The sequence below is a fragment of the Globicephala melas genome, chromosome 6 (genome assembly GCF_963455315.2).
Source record: "Globicephala melas chromosome 6, mGloMel1.2, whole genome shotgun sequence".
NCBI lineage: Eukaryota > Metazoa > Chordata > Mammalia > Artiodactyla > Delphinidae > Globicephala > Globicephala melas.
Window position 1 is genome coordinate 35,100,521 of NC_083319.1, and position 23,070 is coordinate 35,123,590.

Here is a 23,070-nt window from a genome sequence, read left to right on the forward strand (position 1 = left end):
TGGGACCTGGGCTGACCTCCTGCCCCCCCGACCCTGTCTGGTTCCTTTCTGTCACACTTTCTGCTTCCTCCTTGCTCATGGGCTCCAAGCCCCTTCCGCTGTGCCTTCAGGCTGCCTGACCCAGAATTTTATGCCCTCAGACTCCTCTGGCCTACTTCTGGCTTTTCCTGGCCTAACCTGTCATGCTGCCAGGTGACGATGGTAGCCTTCAAGACTGCCATCAGACCAAAGTTTGAGACTCAAAAAGTCACTGCATTTGGTGGGTTGCAAACCCCATAATTTAGACTGCAATTGCTAGAGGACAGGCAGTTTGACCATTAAGATGCATCACTGCAAATCAACCAATTCGCTTTTCTAGCACCCACTTGCTGATCAGGTGCCCCACTGGCATCAAAGGAACTTTTAAACTGGCTCTAAAACTTTAGATACAGCAGAGTCCCTGGAGGGCTTTCTGGGCTACAACACCCAGTTTCTGATTCTGAAGGTCTGCAAGCTGGAATTTATATTTCTGCCAGGTTCTCAGGTGAAGCTGATGCTCTGGTCCTGGGACCTCACCTTAAGAGCCCTTGCTCTAGCCCAGTGGTTTTCAAACTTGGCAGCACATTGGATTCATCTGGGGAGATAAAAAAATACAGACTAATTCCTGAATCCACCCTCAGAATTCTGATTTAATTGGTCTGGAATACAGACTGGTCACTAGATGTTGTATAAGCTCTGTAGGTGATTCTAAATTTTCAGCTGGAGTTGAGAGGTCTGCTCTCGTACATTTCATCAGCAGAGGCTGGGCTAGGGGTGGGGAGCCGCCTTTATCTCCCATGAGAACAATTGCCTGAGATCACCAGATAAAATATAGGACACCCAGTTAAATTTGAATTCTAAATAAACAACAAATAATATTTTACTATAAGTATATGGCAAATATTGCATGGATGTCCATTTTTGTTATTGTTATTTTGTTTCATTTTTTCTAAACCTGGCAACCCTGCCCTTAGACACTCCATGACATGGAATGAGAAACAATGATCTGCCAGCTCCCATTTTATAAATAGTAACATCGAGGCCGCAGAGGCCATGTAGGAAGTCAGAAGAGAGCCAGGATAACAACTCAGCAGTCTTGACCTCCATCCAAACTCTTTTCCTTCCATCACACTTAACTGTGCTAAAGACACTTGTATCCTTCTCTTGTTAGGGGGTTATTGTCAGTTTCCTGGAGGTGACTTCAAAGGGGTCAGTCTGATTTATGTCCTCTCTGCTGCTGTCCCAGTCCTCACCTCCACCCTCCCTTTCTACTGCTGCAGGTACCATAGAGGCTGTCCTGGGGTATGGCCATTCTCGGGGCCATATAATTAATGGCCACCTTGAGGAGGAAGTGGGCTGGAAGTGGTCCCAGCCACATACAGCCGTGAGGGAGAGCCCATAATTGGGTAACACAAGGACAAGTGGGATTTGGCACAGGCAAATGACAGGCAAAGCATGTTGGGAGAGGCCCACTTAATTCACAGAGACACTTGGAATTAGTTCTAAATTCTCTGGGAAGAAATCAAGGCAGCAGCATAAACAGCTCAATTAAATTGTCGGCTCAACATTCAGTGCACAGTAATGGTCAAAACACAGCCTTTAATCTAGATATAGAGGATTATCTCTTGACCAGCAATGAGATTCCTAAGATTAGTTGTACCTGAGGTGGAGGGAACAACAGAGCTGGCTCAGCGACACCCCGGACAGGCTTGCGTGTCAGCACGACTGGGACTTGTGTGGAAGGGTCTACCTGGACCCTGCAACCTTCCTGGAGCCCCCTCCGGATGCTGGGAAGACAGGGATGAATCTCGCTGTGCTTCCTCTGTGGAAGAGACACAGTCTGGGAACAGATCCCCTGAACACATCTGCTTTAAAAATGTGGCAAGTCTGACATGCTCCCACCTCCAGACCAAAGCTAAAGCCACTAGCACCAGGTCCGAGGCAGAGAGATGGCGAGCTTTAGCCCTCTGCTATTCTACCCTCCACGATCAGCCACTCACGTTCACTCATTCATTTTGCAAGTATTGATCCCATGCCTGCTAGGTGTCAGGCCCTGTTCCTGACACAGAAGATATGCAGTGAACAAAGAGTAAAGATCCCTACCCCATCGTGGGGCAAGACAAAGAATAAACAAGAACAATAAATATGCTGTGTGTGAAATGGGAATGAGTGATAACTCAGAAAAATAAAGCAGAGATGAGGATAGGAAGTGTTGAGTGTGGAGGACAATTCTAGATATGGTGCCCAGGAGAGGCTTCACTGAGCACGTGCCATTTAAAAAAAGACCAGAAGGGAGTGAATGGTGACAGCAGTGGGGAAGCATTCCAGGCAGAGGAGATTTAGTGCAAAGGCCCAAGGTGAGAGAGGGTTCAAGGAACAGCAAAGAGGCTGCCTGGCTGGAGTGGGAATTTAAGGGGACTAGGTCATGTGAGGCCTCATGGGCCACTGTAACTATTTTTGGCATCTATTAGGGACATGGGGATTTTTTTTTTTTTCTTTTTTGGCTGCAAGCCTGCCATGTGGGAACTCCCCGACCAGGGATCGAACCTGTGCCCCCTGCAGTGGAAGCATGGAGTCTTAACCACTGGACTGCCAGGAAAGTCCTGGGACATGGGGATTTAATGGGGGATTTAATCAGATTCTTTTTTTTTTTTTTTTTTTTTGCAGTACGCAGGCCTCTCACTGTTGTGGCCTCTCTCGTTGTGGAGCACAGGCTCCGGACGCGCAGGCTCAGCGGCCATGGCTCACGGGCCCAGCCGCTCTGCGGCACGTGGGATCTTCCCGGACCAGGGCACGAACCCGTGTCCCCTGCATTGGCAGGCGGACTCTCAACCACTGCGCCACCAAGGAAGCCCCCAGATTCATTTTTAATAGGATCACTGGCTGCTGCGTTGAGAAAGAAACCAGGAAATGGGTAGGATACGCCTGCAATGATACAGTCAAGGGATGAAGGAGTTGGACCGGGGTAGGGGCAGTGGAGGTGGTGAGACATGGTAGGATTCTGCATATTCTTTGCTGATGGGCTGGATGGAGCAGGAATAAAACAGGTGTCAAGGATGACTGAGGGTTTTGCTTCAGGCCTTCACTGAGGATTAATGACTCTCAAATCCATGCTTCCAGCCCAGACTCCCAGGCTGGTACATAGCAAGTGACTGACATTAACATTTGACAGACTGAACTGAAAAAGTTTTGCTTGATGAATCTGTTGGGATGGTGGCACCATTTTTCTAGGCCTCCACCAATGGCAGAGCCTAGCTCCAGATATTGGGAGTGCAGAGAAAAGAGCTGCCACATCCCCACCTTGGTCTAAAATGAGAAGTTGAGACAGGGCAGAAACAGGAACAGGAACACACCCAACCCTTCCAATAAGAAAACTGGGGACAAGAAGGAGGGATATAAAAGTAAAAAATGCCAAGAATGATGGCCATAGAATTGGGTTTGTGATGTCAAAGACACTGGATGCCAATCCCAGCCATGCCTCTTGACTCAACCTCTTCCCTTCACTGGTCCGCCTTATCTCTGAAATGGGGTGGCTGGCTTTCTGAAGAGTCTGTCCAGCTCTAACCATCTATAGCGTTCTGATCCTTTTCTTACAAGTCCCTGTCTCCTCTAACCATTTGACACACTGCTTCTCCAACATCGTCTTTCGGGAACTTTTCTGTTTCCTTTCAGACTGATTATTTCTGACTCTGAGTCTTGTAAGATGTCACTATTAGTTCCCAAAGGAAAACATCCATGTGTTTTTTTGCCTGCTTGAAATAAATACTACCTTAGGTCAGTTACCCCATCTGTAAACTGGGAATAACACGAGATTGTAGGGATGCTGAGGAGGGTTAATTATATACAGAACATGTAGGGGTTGAGCACACAAGTGCTCTGGAAGTTTTGGGCATAATACTATAGCATTACAATAATTTTGGCTTGCAAATTATACCCCAGCAGAGGCATCACATGGAAAAGTGGGTCTGACCCCATGGCCTGCTGAAAGTGAAATGGGAAATATAAGTTGTGAAATATAACTTCTCTTCCTAAACCTTTGGAAAAGGCATAGATCACTCTTCCATGTGCAACCCACGTGCAGGGAACAAGTTTCCAGATCCTGGAGAAGACTCTCTTGCCCAGGGTGTCCTGGCCTGCTGCCAGGATCTGGCCATTCCTCCTTCCTGAACCTAGAAGCAGAGATGGGAAGGAAGGGAGCAGGAGAGGATTTGTGGTTGGTTGAAAGGTGGGGCTCGCAAGGAGAATGTCCTTGCCTTTCAGGTTTTCTATTTGAGCCTCTCTTACTTGTGGGATAATTAAGTGCTTATACAGTAGAGGAATGAGTTAAAGGGTAATCTGAGATAGTTAAGTCTAGGGACACCCAAAATAAACATCTTAGCTCAGGTCAACTTCTGGGTCCTCTCACCATCCCCCAGACACCCCACAAACGCCCCCCCCACATCATAGATTATTTGCTGTGAAATTCTAAAAAAGTAGATCTCAGGCAATGAAGGGGCTGTGTAGTTGTTGATGATGTCTGTGACTCTGGCGTCATATAGTGGGTTTGTAAAATTTAACTGGCTCATAGAGGATGACAGTCCTGTCTGACCAGAGGGGAAGAGCAAATAGCTTGATCCTGAAGGGACAGTTTGCAGTCAATTCCACTGCATCACTGTTTGTGGCTGAGTGGACAGAGCACAGGCTTCAGAGTAAGACCCAAGTTGGAATCCTGGTTCTGCCACTTGCCCCACGGTGGCCTCAGGCAGGGGAAGAGGCCCTCCCTGCCCAAGAGCCTCAGACTGCGAGTATGACCTCCACCTCCAGTTCTGGCCGAAAGAGTCACTGGCCTTGCTCCCTGATCTAACAGGTCCCACTTTACCTACGGGATACAGGAAAAAATAGATTCCCCCAAAGCCCATCTATAATATACAGGTTGCCAGTGGAGGTAATTAATGATTTGGACTATCATCCTAATAAGTTAGCATCCTTAGAGAATTTCTCAGGTGTCAATTCATACCTTAGGGTATGCCATATTCTGGAGCTTGATTAGCCTAATTCAAAGGAGCACCGGCTCTACTGGCAGTTAGTTACCTCATTTCTAGGCAGCTCCTCTTCCTCGGCCGAGCATATGCCGCCTCCCAGGAAAAGCTTTACCAAGCAAGCTGTGCTCCTCACCCGGCCTCAGTTTCCGCATTTTAATAATCAGAGGACGACCTTAAATTGCAAAGCAGAGACTAGTAGAAATGACACAATTTCGGCGCCACCATACCGGGAACTGGCAAACAGGCCCACCTGGGTGACCTTCCTCTGAGCCTCAGTTTCTCCGTCTGTAAAATGAGGGCCCTGGATTAAATGGAGCCTTGCCAGCTCCTACAATCTTAGGCTTTAAACGTTCCCACAGCTCGCTCTGCCAGGTTGGCCGCGAACGGAGTTAAAGCCACGACTTCCTCAGAGGTGAAAAGGTAAGCAAACATTCCGACCTCCCCTTAGCTTGGCTCTCCAACTGGTGGGGGGGTCGGATCCCTGCCGCCTATCCTGGCCGCATCCGTCATCTGGATTGTTAAAACGCTCATTTGCATAAGGATTCCTCCGAAGGTCTGGCACAGTGGGCTGAACCGGAGTCTTCGTCCCTTTAAGTAGGGAATAGACACCCTGTCCCTAAGGGGTCTCGGCACCGCAATTCCTCCAAGCGGGTCACGCCGTAAACTAGAAAAGCCTCGTGTCCCCAACAGTGGGGATCCCTGGGTAGCACAGCGCGCGGGTCCCGGGGAAGGGTTTGGCCTCTGCGCGCTGCAGGCTTAGGCTGGCAACCTCTCGCCCTAGGAGGCGGCGGACTGCGAGCGAGACGGGGCCGGTTGCACCGCGGGACCCCGGCGCCCTCAGGCGAGACCCAGGGCCTGGCGCCGAGGCGGCCACAGGAGGTGGCGCGTGCTGAAGAGGGGAGCTGCTTCTGCCCAGGACCCGGGCGCAAGAGGGGCGGAGCCAGGGCCGAGGTCTGGCAGCAGGACGCGTGGGGGTGGGCGGGGCGGGGCGGGGTCTGCGGGGGCGGGATGGGGGCGGGGCGCGCGCGGGCCCAGGGAGGGCGGGGCCGCAGCGCGGGGCGGGCGCTGGCGGCCCGAGTGTCACACACGCGGCGGTTCGGGAGGCGGCGACAGCGGCAGCAGCAGGCGCCGCCGGGACGGGCACGGGCGCGCGGGCTCGGGCGGGCGCCGGCTGCCTCCTCCCTCCCTCGTCGCTTGCTCGCTCGCTCTCCGGCCCGCTTGCTAGCCGGCCGGGTGCCGAGCTCGCTACAGCGTTCTCGGGAAGGAAGAAGTGGGGGGCCGAGGACGCCGACAAGTTCCAGCAGTACCGGGAATCCGGGCCAAGGCGGTGGCTGCGGTTCCGACGGGGCAGGAGCGCGCTCCGTGGCGGAGCGCACGGCCAGAGCGTCCGAGGAGGGGGGCGCCCGGGCCTTTAGTTATCTGTGGGGCCGCGGCCGGATCCCATGAGACGCGCCCGCGAAGGGCACGAGATCCGAAGCCTGGGAGGCGCGCGGAGGAGGCGGAGGGCGGTGCTGCAGCGGCCGGAGCCCGGGAGCGGCCGGCAGGAGGCGGAGGAGAGAACTTGAACTTGGCGTCGGGAGCGGGCGCCCCGGACGCCCCTCGCCGGGGCGGGGGCGCCGAGGGACCTGGGCGGCAGCACTGCCCCCCGAATGGCCGCGGCGGCGGACCCGGCTCCCGCGCCGCGGCCCTAGGCGGCCTCTCGCCATGGCCAAGTGGCTGAACAAGTACTTCAGCTTGGGCAACAGCAAGACTAAGAGCCCCCCGCAGCCGCCGCGGCCCGACTACCGCGAGCAGCGGCGCCGGGGCGAGCGGCCCTCGCAGACCCCCCAGGCCGTGCCGCAGGCCCCCTCTGCCACCTCGGCGTCCTGCGGTACGGCCGCCGCCTCCTGCTTCTCGGCCTCGTCGGGATCGCTGCCCGACGACAGCGGCAGCACTAGCGACCTTATCCGCGCCTACCGCGCACAGAAGGAGCGCGACTTTGAGGACCCCTACAACGGGCCCGGCTCGTCTCTGCGCAAACTGCGCGCCATGTGCCGCCTGGACTACTGCGGCGGCGGGGAGCCAGGCGGGGGGCAGCGTGCCTTCTCGGCCTCGTCCGCGACGGGCGCCGCGGGCTGCTGCTGTGCCGCCTCTGGCGCGGGCGCCGCCGCGTCCTCGTCGTCGTCCTCGGGCTCCCCTCACCTCTACCGCAGCAGCAGCGAGCGGCGGCCCGCCACGCCAGCCGAGGTGCGCTACATCTCCCCCAAGCACCGCCTCATTAAGGTGGAGAGCGCCGCGGGCGGTGCCCCAGAACCCTCGGGGGGCTCCTGCTCAGGCGGTCGCACCTGGAGCCCGACGGCCTGCGGAGGCAAGAAACTGCTCAACAGGTGTGGCGCCTCGGCCGCGGAAGAGAGCGGTGCCGGCAAGAAGGACAAGGTAAGGCGCCCCTCGGCCTCACCCGAGGTTCCAGAGCCACTGTGCGCACGGGTAAACTGAGGCACCTGTCTAGTTTCGAGTTCCTACATCCACTCGGGCTAGGACCTTTGGGGTCAGGCCTCTCAACGGTGCTTCCCAGTTCTGCCTCTGCATGCGCTTTTCCCCCGATCGCCGGCCTCCTGACACAGTCTCTTTCACTGCTGCTGCCAAAACGTCCTGTCTCTGAGCCCATAGCCAGGTGCCCCTTTCGGAAGTAGCCTGACGAGAGCGCCCCGCCCAGCCTTGCCCAAGAAAGAGACACCTAACTAGCCCTTCAGACCCCCGAGGAGGAAAGTCAGAGAGGCAGAGCTGTCACGGACTTAACAGCGTGTTTACTCTTGTCTACCTCCTCTTCCTCCTGCCCGATTCTATACATGGGAAACTGAGGTCCGGAGCTGGGAAGGGACTCGCCGGATATTACCCATTTCCGATGGCAGATTCAGACCGGCTGTCTTTAAATGGATATATGTAAATCACTCTAAACGCCCTGCCCTGACCCACCCCCCCGCGCCAGGTTTCGAAATGGGACGGCCTTTTGTACTGGAGCTGCACCGGGAACCCCAAGCGTGCTCTTCCAGTTGCAGTGAGCTGGCCTACAAGAGCGCTCCACTTAGACCTGTCAGTTCCTCCAGCCGCGCATGGGAGGGGTCCGCCTACCCAGCCAGCTGGAAGGAGACCCACCCCTCCAAAACCTCACCTTCCTTCCTGACCTTACCCCCACCCCATACAGCCCCAGGGATGAGGGGGACGATTTTGTGCAACCCCCCCTCCCTAACAAATCAGACCATCTCGAGCCCCACCTTTGAAGCAGGTTAGTTAATTCCAGCCAGATGGGGCCCTCTCCTCCCCCTTCACACTCCTGTGACACCCTCCTTTCCCCCACGAAATAATACTTGTTCTGTCTACTTCTGGTGGAAGGCAGTGTTTTGATTACATCTGAGGCCCAGTGCCTTGCAATGGCTATCAGGCCACTGTCCCTCTTGTTCTCCTCTGGCCCCCTACGTTCTCCCAAAGGTAAACTTTTGCCCAGGTGTGGGCTGGGGGAGACTGATAGAGTCTGAGTTTCTTTTAGGACTGGATGTCCAGACAGGAGGGAGACAGGCTCCTACCTGCCAGCTGGTGCTTGGAAAGGGATCTTTTTTGTTTTCCAGGCAGGAGGAGTAAGGGGATGCCCCTCCTGATTTTTTTCTGCCTGACTTCCTCTCCCCCAAGGTCCTAGGTCCCCCGAGTACTCCCTCCTCCCCCCACTGGGTCTGCTGAAGGCATCGTGGGCAGTCGGTGGATTCCACCTCCCTCTGGGCCAGTTTTGGGGACACATCTTGGAAGCATGGACTCTGGGCTTCCTAAGCACCCAGGATGCCATACCTAAATGACGAAGAGCTGGAAGCCAGGTGGCCACCCAGGTGCTGCCTTGGGGACAGAGGAGGTTTCTCCGAGAGCCCCCAGGATTATGGGTTTGTGGTTGATCTATGAGGGAAACAGCAGAGAGGCTCCCTGCTGCCTTATGTGTGGCCCAGGCTTGGCTAGGTGCTGGCCTGGGAGAACCTGAAGTCCCTGGGGATGGAAGGACGGCCCACCCTAGCTCTCCAGAGAGATTGTGCCTTCCCCCATTACTCCATGACCACCTCCCAGGTGGGCAAATCTCCTTTCTCTACCACTGCTTGTCGTTCTGCTTGCTCACTGAAGTCTTTCTTTATGGTTTTCAAAACTCTAGTAAATGTTTTTTCTTATTATAATTAAGACTGTTTCAAATACTGAGGAATAATAAGTTTTATAGCTGGAGTGTCAAGTGTGTTGAAGACTTGGCTTGTTTGTATTTCTTACAGGTCTTCTCTGTGCTCTCCCTTGCTGGGTACTAGAGCAGGGTCTAGTGAATACTGTGGCCCAGGCCACAGTGTGCATGGTAAGTGCCGTGATGGGACGTGGTCAGGGAGGACCATTATTATGGTTGGCTGCAGAAGAGAGCCTGGTGCTGTAGGGGACTGCAGGTAAAGGCCCTGTGGCCAGAATTCAGAGGTTAGAGTTGGGCAGGACCCCAGAGGGGCAGGAGGGCCCGGGTGAGGGAGGACCTTGAAAGCTAAGCACAGTGAGGGCCAGTGAGGGGGTTTAGCTGCTAAATGATGTGAGCAAATGTGGTTTTTAAAAAAGATCTCTCTGGGGACTTCTCTGGTGGCACAGTGGTTAAGAATCCACCTGCCAATGCAGGGGACATGGGTTTGAACCCTGGTCCAGGAAGATTTCCCCATGCCGAGGAGCAACTGAGCCTGTGCGCCACAACTAGTGAACCTGTGGTCTAGAGCCCATGAGCCACAACTACTGAGCCCACCTGCTGCAACTACTGAAGCCTGCGTGCCTAGAGCCTGTGCTCTGCTCACTGCAACTAGAGAAAGCCTGTGCGCAGCAACAAAGACCCAACACAGTCAAAAAAAAAAAAAAAAAGATATCTCTGGGCTGTATTTTCACATACTAGGTTTTGACTTTGAGCCCTTTGGTCTTTTAAGAAGTTGTTGTGATCCTTGGAGTTGGAGGGATTGTGGCTACCAGATGTTCTTTCTAACGAGTAGGAGGGGAAGGAGCCCAGAAGGGTCATAGTATGCAGTGGTTCTCAAACTGGCACCCGGAGGACTGGTTAAAACACAGATTGTGGGACCCATCGCCTGAAGTGCCTGAGTCACCACACCTGGTGTGGGGCCTGAGAATGTGCATTTCTAACAAATTCTCAGGTGATCTTTTGCTGCTGATCCTGGGACCACACTTAGAGAACACTAATGAAACAGTGGCTTCTTAACCCTCCCTCTGGGTCTTCTGGTCAGAGCTGCTTTGGGATGCAGACTCTGGATGTCCTCATCTCTGCCCTCTTTGTGGGACTGCCTCCTAATCCGGGGCTAACACCCACCCCCAATTCCTGGCCAGGCAGCCAGGAGGCAGCCTGGTTTTCACATTATTTCCAGCCAGATAGCTTTTGGAAGGTCAGGCATACTGCAGATCCAGCCCTGAACACCCCAGAGCCCGCCTTCTGCCCCTCACCCACAGATCCAGGAAAACCTACTCTAGCCCACTTAATCTCAGACCCAGCTTCCTTTTTTCTGTTGTTAGGAGTTAGGACAAGAACCCCTAGGGCTGCTGAATGCCGCCTGCGTGCCAGGCCCTGTGTTTTTAACATCGGCCTGTGTTGAGGGTTGCTATGGCATGGGAGTAGGAGCTATTGGTCCATAGATCCTCCTTTGAGGGCCTCCATTGCCACCTCCCAACCAGCTTTATCTTTGGGGGGCCCTTCTCCTGCTTCCCTTAGTTACCTGTGCTTCCTTCTGACACATACGTGGGCGTCCTTCTACTCTCCCAGATAAGTCCCGGGGCACACACACACCTGGTCACATATGCACCACTCAGCCAGCCTCCAGTTTGGGGCATTTTCCCTTTTAGAATCGTCTGTAACAGACTGTGTTTTCAGTTTAACTAGCTTTTCCCTGCACTTACTTTTGTGCTCAGAGATCTCTTGGTACAAGGGCGAGCTAGGAGGAAGGGAATAAAGGCTGCAAAAGACTTGGCAGTAATCTTTGACCTAAGCCTCCGGAGGATATCTACACACATTGTCTTTTCATCATTTGTTTCCCAGTGTTTTTGTCTTGGGGAATTTAGTGAGGTCTTCACCTAGGAGGCAGCTTTGAGCTGGGGAGAAGGCTGACTGAAGCCTGCGGGAGCACTTAGGTGCCTGTGCTGTGAGTGTACATGCATACGTGTGTCCATATATGTATGTGTGTGGGCGTATGTGTGTGCAAATATATGTATGAAACCTTAATGTGGAGGGTGTTCTTAGAAACTAGAGCTTTCTTGCAGTGGGCCTCACTTGGGGAATGAGAGGTGACAATGTGAGATACGTGGGGTCCTGAGTTTAGATCTCACAGGGGAATCCTTGAAGACTGTTGAGTCAGGAAAAGGATAGACTCAGAGCCATGGTTGAGGAGGATCCCAGGTTACACACAGCTGCCACAGTCTGGGGGAAATGGGTTTGGAGTTAGGAGGCAATTACAATACAGTCCGAGTGAGACACAGTGAGGGCCTGAACTCCTGGGAAGAGAAAAACGAAACTTTAGTAGGTGGAAATATTATTCCTTCAGGTTGTCTTTATAAAAAAATAATGATGACAAAAAGGCCAGTAACTTGGTAGGTCTCCTTTTGTGCAGCCGAACAGGGCTCATCCAGTTGTATTTTCTGCTGAAGTCTTGTTCTTTTATCAAAATTAAGTAAATGTTTCCGCTGCAACTGAGAAAGTCAAGATGCACCATGACATCAGTTCCCCAAGTTTTAAATACATGCTGATGTGTACCAACAATTTATATTTTGTCAGCATCCACAGAGTTGAGTTAAATAACATGTTTCCTAAGGAATAAATAATATCATGTTCAACTTTTTTTTTTTTTAAACACTCAGCAAACAGTTTCTGAGCAGCATGCTAAGCAGGGGGCAATTCAGAGAGAATAAGTGGTGGCCAGCTTTCCAAGAGAGAAGCTTTTCAGTTTGTAGTTGAACACGAGCTTTTCAAGATCTAGTCTGGGAGACAGAGACGGGTAATGAGGCAGTGTCGCAACATGTGGCATGCCAGAACAGAAGGGTGTGCAAAGGGCTGGGAGGGCCTCAACTCTGTCTGTGAATTCAAGGAGGGCTTTCGGGGGTGGCAGCATTTGAGCTTCTCCATGCAGAGGCTTGTGCCAAGAGAATGGTTGGAGGCTCTGAAGGGTGGGTGTGGCAGGAGGTTGCAGACGGAGGTTAGAGCCACAACAGGAAGAGAGTGTCTCACTGTCTTTGTGGGGAGTTGTGACTTGTCTTTCAATCCTTTTCACTTCAAATCATTGATGTATAGCTTGATTGAAGCCAGGGTCAAGCATGAGCTGTCAGTCATTTCTATTTGGTTAACAACCACATTCTCCAGTTCTGAGAAAGTAATTGATTGGAAAGGTAAGAGCCAAGCTTGGTAGCTGTGGTTTGGCTTGGAACACTTTCTTCTTTGAAGTCCTGTCCCTTGAAAGTAGTGTGAGAAAAACGCTGCATATCAAACCCAGTTTTTCCCATTGATTCCCCGGAAGAGAAGTATGTTCTCCAGGCTTCAGGCTAACCGCTTAATTGGTCCTTGAATCCTCACAATCACCGGAGAAGGGGTTTATGTACTGTATCAGTTAGCTATTGCTGCGTAACAAATCACGCCAAACTCTGGTTTTAAACCAGAGGTTAGCAAAGTTTCTTAGAGCCAGTTAGTAAATAATTTAGCTTGCAGGCCAGACAGCCCCCATCACAACTATTCAACTATTCTGCCATTGTAGCTTGAAAGCAGACTTAGACAATATATAAATTAAAAGGGTGTAGCTGTATCCAATCTTTATTTACAAAAACGGGAAGCTGGCCTGTGGTCTGTAGTTTCCAACCCCTGCTTTAAATGATAAGCCTTTATTATTGACCATGAACCCACACGTCAGCTGAGTAGTTTTTCTGGCCTCAGCTGGGCTCACTCAGGCATCTAAGGTCAGTGTGGAGTGTATGTGCTGCCCTGCCAGTCCTAGCCAGGCTCTCTTACATGTATGGGGATGCCTGGTTTAGGATGGCCTTGGCTATATCGAGTAAGCTCTGTTCCATGTGGTCTCTCATCTTCCAGCGAGTTAGCCTTGTTCATATGATGGTGGCAGGGTTCCAAGAAATTACAGAAGCCCATACAGTTTCTTGAGGTAAGAAACTGGCCTACTGTCCCTACTGTCCCTTCTGCTGCATTCTGTTGACCAAAGCAAGTCATAAGGCCAGCCGGGATTCGGGGAGAGAGGAGGAGCTGCGAAGTCCCATGGCAGAGGACAAGGATACAGACAGGCCATTAGTGCTATTGGGGCCTTTAGTGCTATTCCTCTACCATGGATAGTATTGCCCCCATTTTACAGTTAAAGAAACTGAGTCTCAGAGGTAATAACTTGCCTAATGTAACACAGCTACCAAGTGATGGGGCCCAGTTTATACCTATTCAGTCTGAATTCAAAGCCTATATGCTTTTTATCAATTTGTTCCTCTCCTTTCAATGATTTAGATGGAGATAGTAAGACTCTGATTTTTTAATCTTTTTTTTTTTTTTTTTTTTTTTTTTTTGCGGTGCGCGGGCCTCTCACTGTTGTGGCCTCTCCCGCTGCGGAGCACAGGCTCCGGACACGCAGGCTCAGTGGCCACGGCTCACGGGCCCAGCCGCTTCACGGCACATGGGATCCTCCCGGACCGGGGCACGAACCCGCGTCCCCTGCAGCGGCAGGCGGACTCTCAACTACTGAGCCACCAGGGAAGCCCCTGATTTTTTATTTATTTATTTATTTGGCTGCGTTGGGTCTTCATTGCTGCGCACCGGCTTTCTCTATTTGCAGCGAGCAGGGGCTACTCTTTGTTGCGGTGCGCGGGCTTTTCATTGTGGTGGCTTCTCTTGTTGCGGAGCATGGGCTCTAGGCGTGCGGGCTTCAGTAGTTGCAGCATGCAGACCCTAGAGCGCATGGGCTTCAGTAGTTTTGGCACGTGGGCTCAGTAGTTGTGGCTCGCAGGCTCTAGAGCGCAGGATCAGTAGATGTGGTGCACGGTCTTAGTTGCTCTGCGGCATGTGGGATCTTCCCAGACCAGGGATCAAACCCGTGTCCCCTGAATTGGCAGGCGGATTCTCAACCACTGCGTCACCAGGGAAGTCCCAAGACTCTGATATTTACTGAAATGTGTGTTGTATGTCTCCTGCTCCCCTTCACTTAATGCTCCTCTTCTTGCACCCCCTCCCCCATCCCTTTCAGTCTGGGCTTTGGTGGTCCCCAAAGGCTCCCCAGAGCTGGCTTTTCTCTCTCCCTCCCTCATCTCCCTCTGAGTTCCATAAATGAGATGTTAATGTAGCACTTGAGTTATTTCATAGAAAAATTCTGCACACAGAGTTGCCACTTCCCAAGGGACAGCTGCACAAGATCACGAGATGTGTGTCTTGTAACTGTTATGTCTTCTCATTCAAGGACTGGCGAGGCTGTGTGTACTCTTTTAAGAAAAAAAAAAAAACTTATATCTTGGCCCTTGTCAACAAGGAACCTAAGTTTCCTTGAAGGAGATCTGATGACCGTCTTCTAATCTGACAACCTCAGAACATGACTGATTTCCCCAGACTGAACCCCCAAGACTTGACCTCGTCCTCTCCCCCAAAGCATTTCTGACCCATAAAATAGGTGTTAAAAGGCAAATCTGAGACAAGTGTGTTTTCCTTTGGCCATTTAAGCAAAGCTGAACCTGCCTGTGGTCGAGTGCTTCCCTGGGCAGTTTCACTTGGAGCTGACTTTCTCATCTTGTGCTGAGAGAGCCAAGTGGTAGTGGCCTGTGGCGAAGGGGTAGGTCAGGCTGGGCCCTAGAAAATAAATTGGGATTTGTGGCTTTGAAGCAGAGAGCCGGGTTGCTGGCTGGCTGATGGCAGCACCTCCGTCAGCTTTCTGAGGGAGGCTGTTCCTGCAGGATGGAGACAGGCTGCCGGTGGTGTCTGCCACACTGACTTGTAACTTGTTTGGCTTGTGTTGACTGAGAAATTGCCATATGCAGGCCACTGTCAGGAGCTGTGTGGATACAGGGATGAACTAGGAGTTGGGTAGTGCCTGCCTGTAAGGAGCTTATTTTCTGGTGAGGACACAGGAACCAAGGTTAGAACACAGCTCTGTATGGCAGAATTTGTCTATAAACAAAGTATTGTGGGTGAGCTGAGAGCCATCCTGGCACAGAAGCTGTTCTGGGCAGAGCCTTGATTCCGTGGAGCTGAAGGAGAAGCAGGGTCAGGAGGACGTTCATTTCAACTGAGGGAAGCAGGGAAGGTTTCTTGGAGGAGGAGGCGTTTGAATCAAGAAAGAGTAGTCACTTGAATTGAAGGAGCTTTCCACAATAGCAGTATTAGCCAGTACTTCCATTGCATATACTCTAAGGCAGACATTGTTCTTTGTGCTCTACGTGCGCTAACTTACTGCTCACCAAAGTCCCTTGAGGTAGATGCTACTGTCATTCCCATTTTACATATGAGAGCACGAGGCAGAGAGGTTAAGTAACTTGTCTAAGGTCACCCTGCCAGTAAGTGGCAGAGATGAGATTTGAAGCTGGCTTTAGGGTCTTTGTTTTGAATCACTGTGCCATATCACCTCAGGCTGCACAATCTCATACCTGAATTTTCTCTGCCTTATTTGTGGCTAGATTTAAACTCTTATAAAAATCCCCTCTGTTAGCATTGTAGGACCCACCCAAACTCCTACATTTGGGTGAGTATTCCACAGCTGAAAAGATACTTTCACACCCATAATTAATTTAACTCTAAGAGTCACTCTGTGAGGAAGGTGCTGTAACACCCATTTTACAGATGGAAAAACTGAGGGTCTAGGGAGGCATGGAGCCCACCCTGCCTCCCAGCAGGAACTGGCCGAGCCAGTAGCCAGGCTGTTGACCTTGTGTTCTGAGCCCAGTGCCCTTTGTGCCGGGGTGGTGTGGAGGTGGTTTGGCCAAAGCTCCAGTCCACAGGAAGGGTGACAGCCTGATTGATTTCCGGTTCTTTCCGTGTTTTGATTCTGAAACGAGTTACTGAGATCATTAAGGAGCATCGACAGAGGACCTTGCTTCCACAATGGAATTTTCCTTCTCTTCCTGTTTGGTATTTTCCAGTAATATTTCTATTAATGTTTCACTTTCGGAGGCACTGGCTTCCTGAGAGTTTGCACTTTCTCAATTGATGAGCCAGGAAGAACTGAATTTTCCTCTAAATCATTCAGTTCCTTTCCATCTTCTCCAAGGGGAGCTCTCTCTGGATTTCCCATTATGCAGTAGAGGAAGGATCTTGGAGGTGGGTCCAAGGGATGGAGAGAGAATTAGTCAGGGCCCTGGGGAATGACTCAGGCCCTGAGTTTTCCAAGCAGAACTTAAGAATAATGGTCAGAAAGGGGCTTCCCAAGGCCGGGGAGGGGAGAAATGACTTGATAGGTGGGTGGGCTGGGGCAGGGCTGGTCCACTGCTGGGCCTTCACTTACAGGCTGGACTCCGAGTCCTCAACTGGGCCATGAGAGCCCATACCAAGTCCTTTCTCCTCATTCATTCATTAAACACACATTGTTGAGAATGGGCTACCTGCTGGGTATTGTTCTATTTAGATGCTGGGGATACAGCCGTGGACAAAACATAAAAATTCATGCTACCCTGAGTTTACCCTCTCGTGAGAGGATTCAAGCAAATAAAGTATGTCGGGTAGAGTGTAGAGAAAAATAAAGCTGGGGTGGGCCTCAGTTTGGGGTGGGGTGCTGTTTCAGATGGGTGCTCAGAGGGCTTTGCTGAAGGGTGTGATGGTGTGATTCACACGGCTCTCGGAGAGAAGTGCATTCCAGGCAGAGGGAACAGTCAGGGCAAAAGTCCAAGGCAGGAGCATGCCTGGCTGCTTCAGGGAGATTGGCATGACTGAGTGGAGCAGGTGGAGAGGAAGTGGGGAGACGAGTTCTGAGAGGTGGGACAGGGAGGCTGAGTGTTTCGGGCCTCTCTCGCTTTATCTCTGGGTGAGATGGGAAGTCAGTGGAGGTTCTGAGCAGAGGAATGACGTCATCTGGCTTTTGGGTTTTGAAAGGATCACTCTGGCTGCCTACTGGAGAATAGACTGGAGGGGACCAGCCAGGAGACCAGCTGGGAGGACCTTCAGCCACAGGAACTGGGGTGCTAGCGGTAGGTGATGAGAGGAGACCAGATTCAGGACATGCCCTGAAGGTAGAGCTGCAGGATTTCCTGCCAGATGAAATGTGAGATGTGAGGGGTGAGGAGAGTCACAGATGACTCCAGGTTTTAGCTTGAGCAACCGGGAGGGTAAATTGTCATTAGCTGAGATGGGAGGACCCTGGAAGCGCAGTCACAGTCCAGCCAGTGGAGTTGATCCAGCAACTGATTCTGGGACTTAAGAGCCAAACACGCTCTGAGAACCCAGAGAAGGCATGGGTGGCCTCTGTCTGGGGCTGGGGACATCCCAGACAGAAGGGGTCCTGTCGACAGTGACTGAGATTGGAAAGGGACCCCTGCTGGGCGCAAGCAGGTGTGGCCAGAGCCTGGGGATTGACTGGTGTAACTGCACATGATAGAGGAAAGAGGCAGGGAGCTGGATGTGAAGGGCCACCTGCCACTGGTCGAAAATTGCCCCCATTCTCCAAATTGGGAGGCCACCTGCTGTGTTGTGTGCCTCAGCTGGGCACCAGAGCAGGGTGAAGAGGAGGCTGGAACCTGCCTGTTTTGCTAAGCAGAGCATTTCCTTACGGAGCGCTTGTGATTGTTGCCAATGTTCTTTCTCATCTGGGGCTCACCAGTAGGTGGGCTACGAGGAGGAGGCAAACAGAAGGAGGAAGAAAGGAACTTTCCTGGTTTCTACAGGCCACAGCTAAACTCTAAAAATGAAAATGACCAGAAAATTCTTCACAGTGAAGCTTCACTGTTTTGTGGGGCGTGCACTCCCAGAAAGCCAGACAGCCTCGTAATCCTCCCGGTGCATTCCAAAGCCGTGCATGTGATTTGGGGCCCGCGTGGCATTCGCGGAATGACTCAGCCCCTACCTGCTCTCCCATGTGGGGCAGATGCGAGTTGGCCGTGTTCTAAGGCCGTTCCTCAGAACAGCAAGCTTGGATTTTTTGATATATTTCAATGTTTATCTCTGTGTTAACTTTTCTCTTCCCCCTTCAACAAAACTAAGACAGGTTTGGTATAGAAAATGCTGATAAGCAAAACTAAAATAGAAACCAACTTTAATTCTACAATTCAGAGAAACCGCTGTTAACATTTCACTGTTTTTCCATCTAGCCTTTTTTTCAGTGCATATATATGTGTGTGTGTCTGTGTATATATATATTTCACTTCACAAAAATTAATATTGTGTGTATCTATTTGTGTTCTTTTTGCTTAAAGACATGGAAAGATGTCTACATTGTCTTAAACATTCAACAACAGTAATTTAATGTCTGTATAGTATTCTGTTTGCTTATTTAGGCTCTCCCAGTTTTCACTAATTTAACAGTGCTATAGTGAACATCTTTGTAACTTAATTCTTTGCATAAATAAGTCTGTGATTATTTATCTGGGATTGATTCCCAGAGGAGAATTGTTGGGTAGGAAGATAAAAATTTTGATACATTCTTTCAAATACTAGAAAGACCTTACAAGTTTTCACCTGCTTTACTCTAATGCAATTTAGTTTAATTTGCAGTTTCTTAGGTTACTGGTGCATATGTTTGTTGACTGCTTGTGTCTCATTTCCGAAATTGTGTACTTCTATCTGTCCATCCTTCCTGCCATAGGGTTTATCTTTTTATTAATTCGTAAGAGCTCTTTGTGGATTAAGGATGGCAGCCCCTCGCCTGCCGTTTGGGTTGCAGGGTATTTTTTTTTACAAGTTTGTAATTTGCCTTTCGGCTCTGTATCTGGTGGTTGCTTTTGTTGTTTACACTGAATGGTTTTCTGTTGCTGAATCAGTCGATGTTTCTCATGATTTTTGAGTGTGCTGCTTAGAAAAGTTTTCTGTACTCCAATGTATTTTCTTCTAATACTTTGATGGTTTCTTTCTTTCTTTCTTTGGCTGCGTCAGGTCTTAGTTGTGGCACATGGGATCGTTCGTTGCAGCACGCAGGCTTTTTTGTTGCACTGCGCGGGTTTCTCTAGTTGCAGCGTGTGGCTTAGTTGCCCTGTGTCCTGTGGGATCTTAGTTTCCCGACCAGGGATTGAACCCGTGTCCCCTGCATTGGAAGGCAGATTCTTAACCACTGGATCACCAGGGAAGTCCCTCTTTCTTTTTTAACGTTGACATTTTAATCTGGAGTTTGATTTCAGGGTATGAGGTAGGGTTTTAATGTTATTTTTCCAAATGACCAGTCTGTGTCTGGACATCCTCTCCTCCTTGCTTGCTCTGTGAGCTGTCTGTATTTCTTCAGGTGCCTTTTTAGACTTCAATATTTTGACTCCATCTTGCCCTGACTGTGTTAAATTCTCATTAGCTATTATGATAATGATGATTTCACCTTGTCTTTATAAAATGACACCTTCCGTCTGCAGATACCCATGCACTTATTATACATTCAACTCCTGACACCTGAGGGAAGTAACTGGGTATTAGTACTTCATCTTTGGATGCCATACCTGACGCGGTGGGTGGGATGAGGCCAGGAAAGCTTTGCCTCACCTCTACTGGAGTCAGCTTCCTCCTCCAGGACCAGGGGGCCGGCTGTCTAGGTATATCCAGTGCAACCACTTACTGTTCGCCCTGCCTATGTAGCCTTATCTGGGTGGGTCCCTTTCAGCTTTCGCATGGTGACTTTTGTGGAGAGAGGGGTGCAGCATTCAGTCATCCATGCAGCAAACATTTTTTAGATAGCCGCCATGTTCCAGCACTGGGCTGAGTCATGCAGACCATCAGCAATGAGTAAGCCCCGGCACTCTAACTCAAAGCCCAGGAGGGGATACTGGAAAGGCCCAGGAATATCTCTGCTGCAAGGCAGAAAGTGTTCAGTGCCAGGATACAGAGGCAGGTAATGACTCTGAGTAACAAGAAGCATTGGAACCTGAGGTGGGCACGGGCAGCACTGTAGTAGACCATGGGTAGCAGAGCTCAGACTGGAAGGATGGAGAGGACTTGAAGGTGTGGTATGTGGGGACTATATTATTTTGGTCATTTAAATTTTTTTCACACCCACCAAAGTCCAATGCAAGTGACATGAATTCACAGAGTTCTTCCCCCACCCACCGACCTCTTCTGTCCCCTCAACCCAGGTGTCCTATGTCTTCAATTGGTGAGGGACCCTTTCTGAGGCTCTGTTGCACGTTCTTCTTTTCCTGGCTCAGGCCAGCGTCAGGATAATCCATCCTGCAGTGTCTGCTGTGGGGTTTGTGACATTAATGAATTGGTGTTGATGGAACAGATTAAGACCAGGAGTGTTCACAGTGAATAAGTCAAGGAAAAAAAGGTGCAGAATTTTCTGCATGAACACGGATGAACATTTTTATGGGTCTAAGAGGCTGAGGGTGTCTGCCTAATTCACTATGCTGTGTGTCACAGCATGTCAATGAACCCTACCTAGACCAGCCCTGGCAGCACAAATCACCAGGAGAGCATTTTTCAAAATTTTTAGTTGCCTGGGCTCCACCTCACACTAATCACACCATGGTTTCTGGGGACAGAGCCTGAGTATCAGTACTTTTGGAAGGTCCCCATGTGATTCTGATATGCAGCCAATGCTGAAAGTTGCTGTCCTGGAACTTGGTTTGGGGTTCCAGGGGAGCCTAGGGATCGTCCAGTCCAACCCTCCTGCATCCGTGCCTGAAAACTTCCAGTTATGGGGGGATTTGTCACATGAGCACACACTCGTTTGCACAGCTGAGCTTTCAAGTTTTTTCTGCTGTTCCCTCCAACTTAGTACAGGTTTGTTGAGTACCTGGTGTTTATGGGAGCTCTGCTGGCTGACCTCTTTCTCTCTGTGGATTCTGTTACTGTTTTAGTTGGACTCTGAGGTCAAGCAGAACCAGTCTAACCTTACTTCTTCCACATGACGACCCTCAGATGTGTGATCGTATCTTCAAAGGCAGAGGGAAGCTGCAGGCTGTAACATTTCCCCATAGAGCCAGATTCCCAGCCAGCACACCAACTGCTAAGGGCAAGTACCCTTCAGCATCACAAGCGTGGAGGGCATTGATGGACCCCCAGTCCAGGAGCTTCCCGGGCAGGAAGTGGCAGGCTGGAGCGGGTTCTGCGTTGGGGGGGCTGAGGTTGACCCTGAAGAGTTAATCCTTCTGAAGCGTGACCAGATGGGGAGCAGAGCATCGTTGGATTCGATTCCCAGGTGGATTTTGGGGGTCTCAGGGCAAAGAGAGCAGGAGAGCAGCAGTCAGGAGTAGATTCCAGGGTAGCGGGTGGGATCTTGCCATCAGGACCTCAGCGCTGAGCAGGTAACAAGCAGAGCAGAAGCTGCCTGGCTGAGAGCGGCGTGGTGTCAGGAGCCAGGTATTCTCGGGCCAGGTGTTTGCCCTTTGTGGGGGTAGCCGGTGACGCTACACACCACAGGTGCCCAGAGCTGTTGATCCAAACACGGCAGGACCCTAGGGGTGTCCACTGTGGTGATGTGAAATGAGCACTACTTTTGGGGTCAGAAGTCTGGGCTCAAATCCTGGACCTGGTGCTCAGAAGCTTAGTTATTTGGGGTTAGCTTCTCCGGGCCTGCAATGCTCATCTGTCCTAACATGGGCATAGTAATAATAGAGAGTGTCTCCTGACCCCTCACTCTGTGCCTCGTGCCTGTGGGACACTTTCTGTGTGTGATCCTCACGGCCAGTCTTTGAGGTGGTCCTGTTAGAATCCCCTTTTTACAGATGATGAAACACTCTGGAGATGGGGTTCAGGGGCAGTACCTAGGGTCTTTGTGAGGATTTAATAAAATTATTTGTTTAAATGGCTGAGCACAATGCATGGCATGTAGGAAGAGCTTTATGAATTCTTTTGGCCACAGTCTGTCCTGGGCCTCAACCCAGCCTCGAACTCTGGGCTTCTTATAGCCACAGTCAAGCCAGTGGGACTTCCCTTTCTGGCCGGGTGAGGTTGTCCTCAAAAATTATCCCTATCCTATATTGACAGTCAGTTTGTGGTTGACCTATGATTCTCTGCAGTGGGAGAACAGAAGTAAAAACTCTACCTGGATCACCACTCTGTTCCGAGTGCTTTATGAATATTAACTCACTGAACCTCATGACACCCTAGGATGTAAGTTCTATTGAGTCCCATTTTACAGATGGAGAAACTAGGGCAAACATGTGTGGGTTGTTTTGTTTTTTTTTAAGTACTTCGTCAATAGGTGACACAGCTAGTAATGGGCAGAGCTGCAGGTGGGGGTGTGAAGCCCAGGAAGTTAGTTTGGCTTCTGTCTGCCCTTAACCTCTATGCTACACAGCTATAGGGAACAGTGACAGAGGTCAGTTCTGTATCATCTGGTTGTTCCAAAACCATGAGGCCAGAGCCATTTAAAAACCATAGCCTTCTACTGTTAATAAAGCATCTGGTTTGAGCCAGGCACTCTCCATATGTCTTCTCAAGATAATGCTGCCAAAGTAGCATCAGGAAGGCTTCATGGAGGAGGTGGCACGGGAGCTGGGCCTTCATGGATACAGAGGATTTGGATATTTAGAGATTTGTGGATGTTAGGAGGACATCCTGGGAGGGGCGTTGCGAGTGGTCCGAAGTGACTGAAAGAGAGGCTGTGAGAAGACAAAAGAGAAAATATACAAGAGTGAGAGATAAGGCCAGGTGACCGAAGGCCCAAAGGGACAGGCCACAGAGTTTGGTCTGTCCTCTGGTAATGAAAGGTGGTGGAGCACAGGAGTGACAGGGTCAGATCTGGGCTTTAGAAAAAAACCTATCTGTCTCTCTCTTAAGAGGATGGGTTAGAGAGGGCTGGGGGAGGGAGGCCTAAGCTGAGCCTGGGGGTGGGGAGCCCCGTTGGGAGGACACCAAATGCTTTATGCAGACTGGCCTGACCCCAGTCTGCATTCTTTCTTTCTTTATTTTTTA

The 23,070-nt window shown here is 50.8% G+C and overlaps 1 protein-coding gene across 1 annotated transcript in view; it reads left to right on the forward strand.

Annotated features, from left to right (window-relative positions):
• The first annotated feature begins 6,334 nt into the window (after window positions 1-6,334).
• SHB (SH2 domain containing adaptor protein B) overlaps window positions 6,335-23,070 on the forward strand; it is a 136,157-nt gene continuing 119,421 nt past the window's right edge. The window contains exon 1 of the mRNA XM_030884295.3: window positions 6,335-7,454. Coding sequence (XP_030740155.1) covers window positions 6,744-7,454 — 711 coding nt within the window. The 5' untranslated portion in view covers window positions 6,335-6,743. The remainder of the gene's footprint in view (window positions 7,455-23,070) is intronic.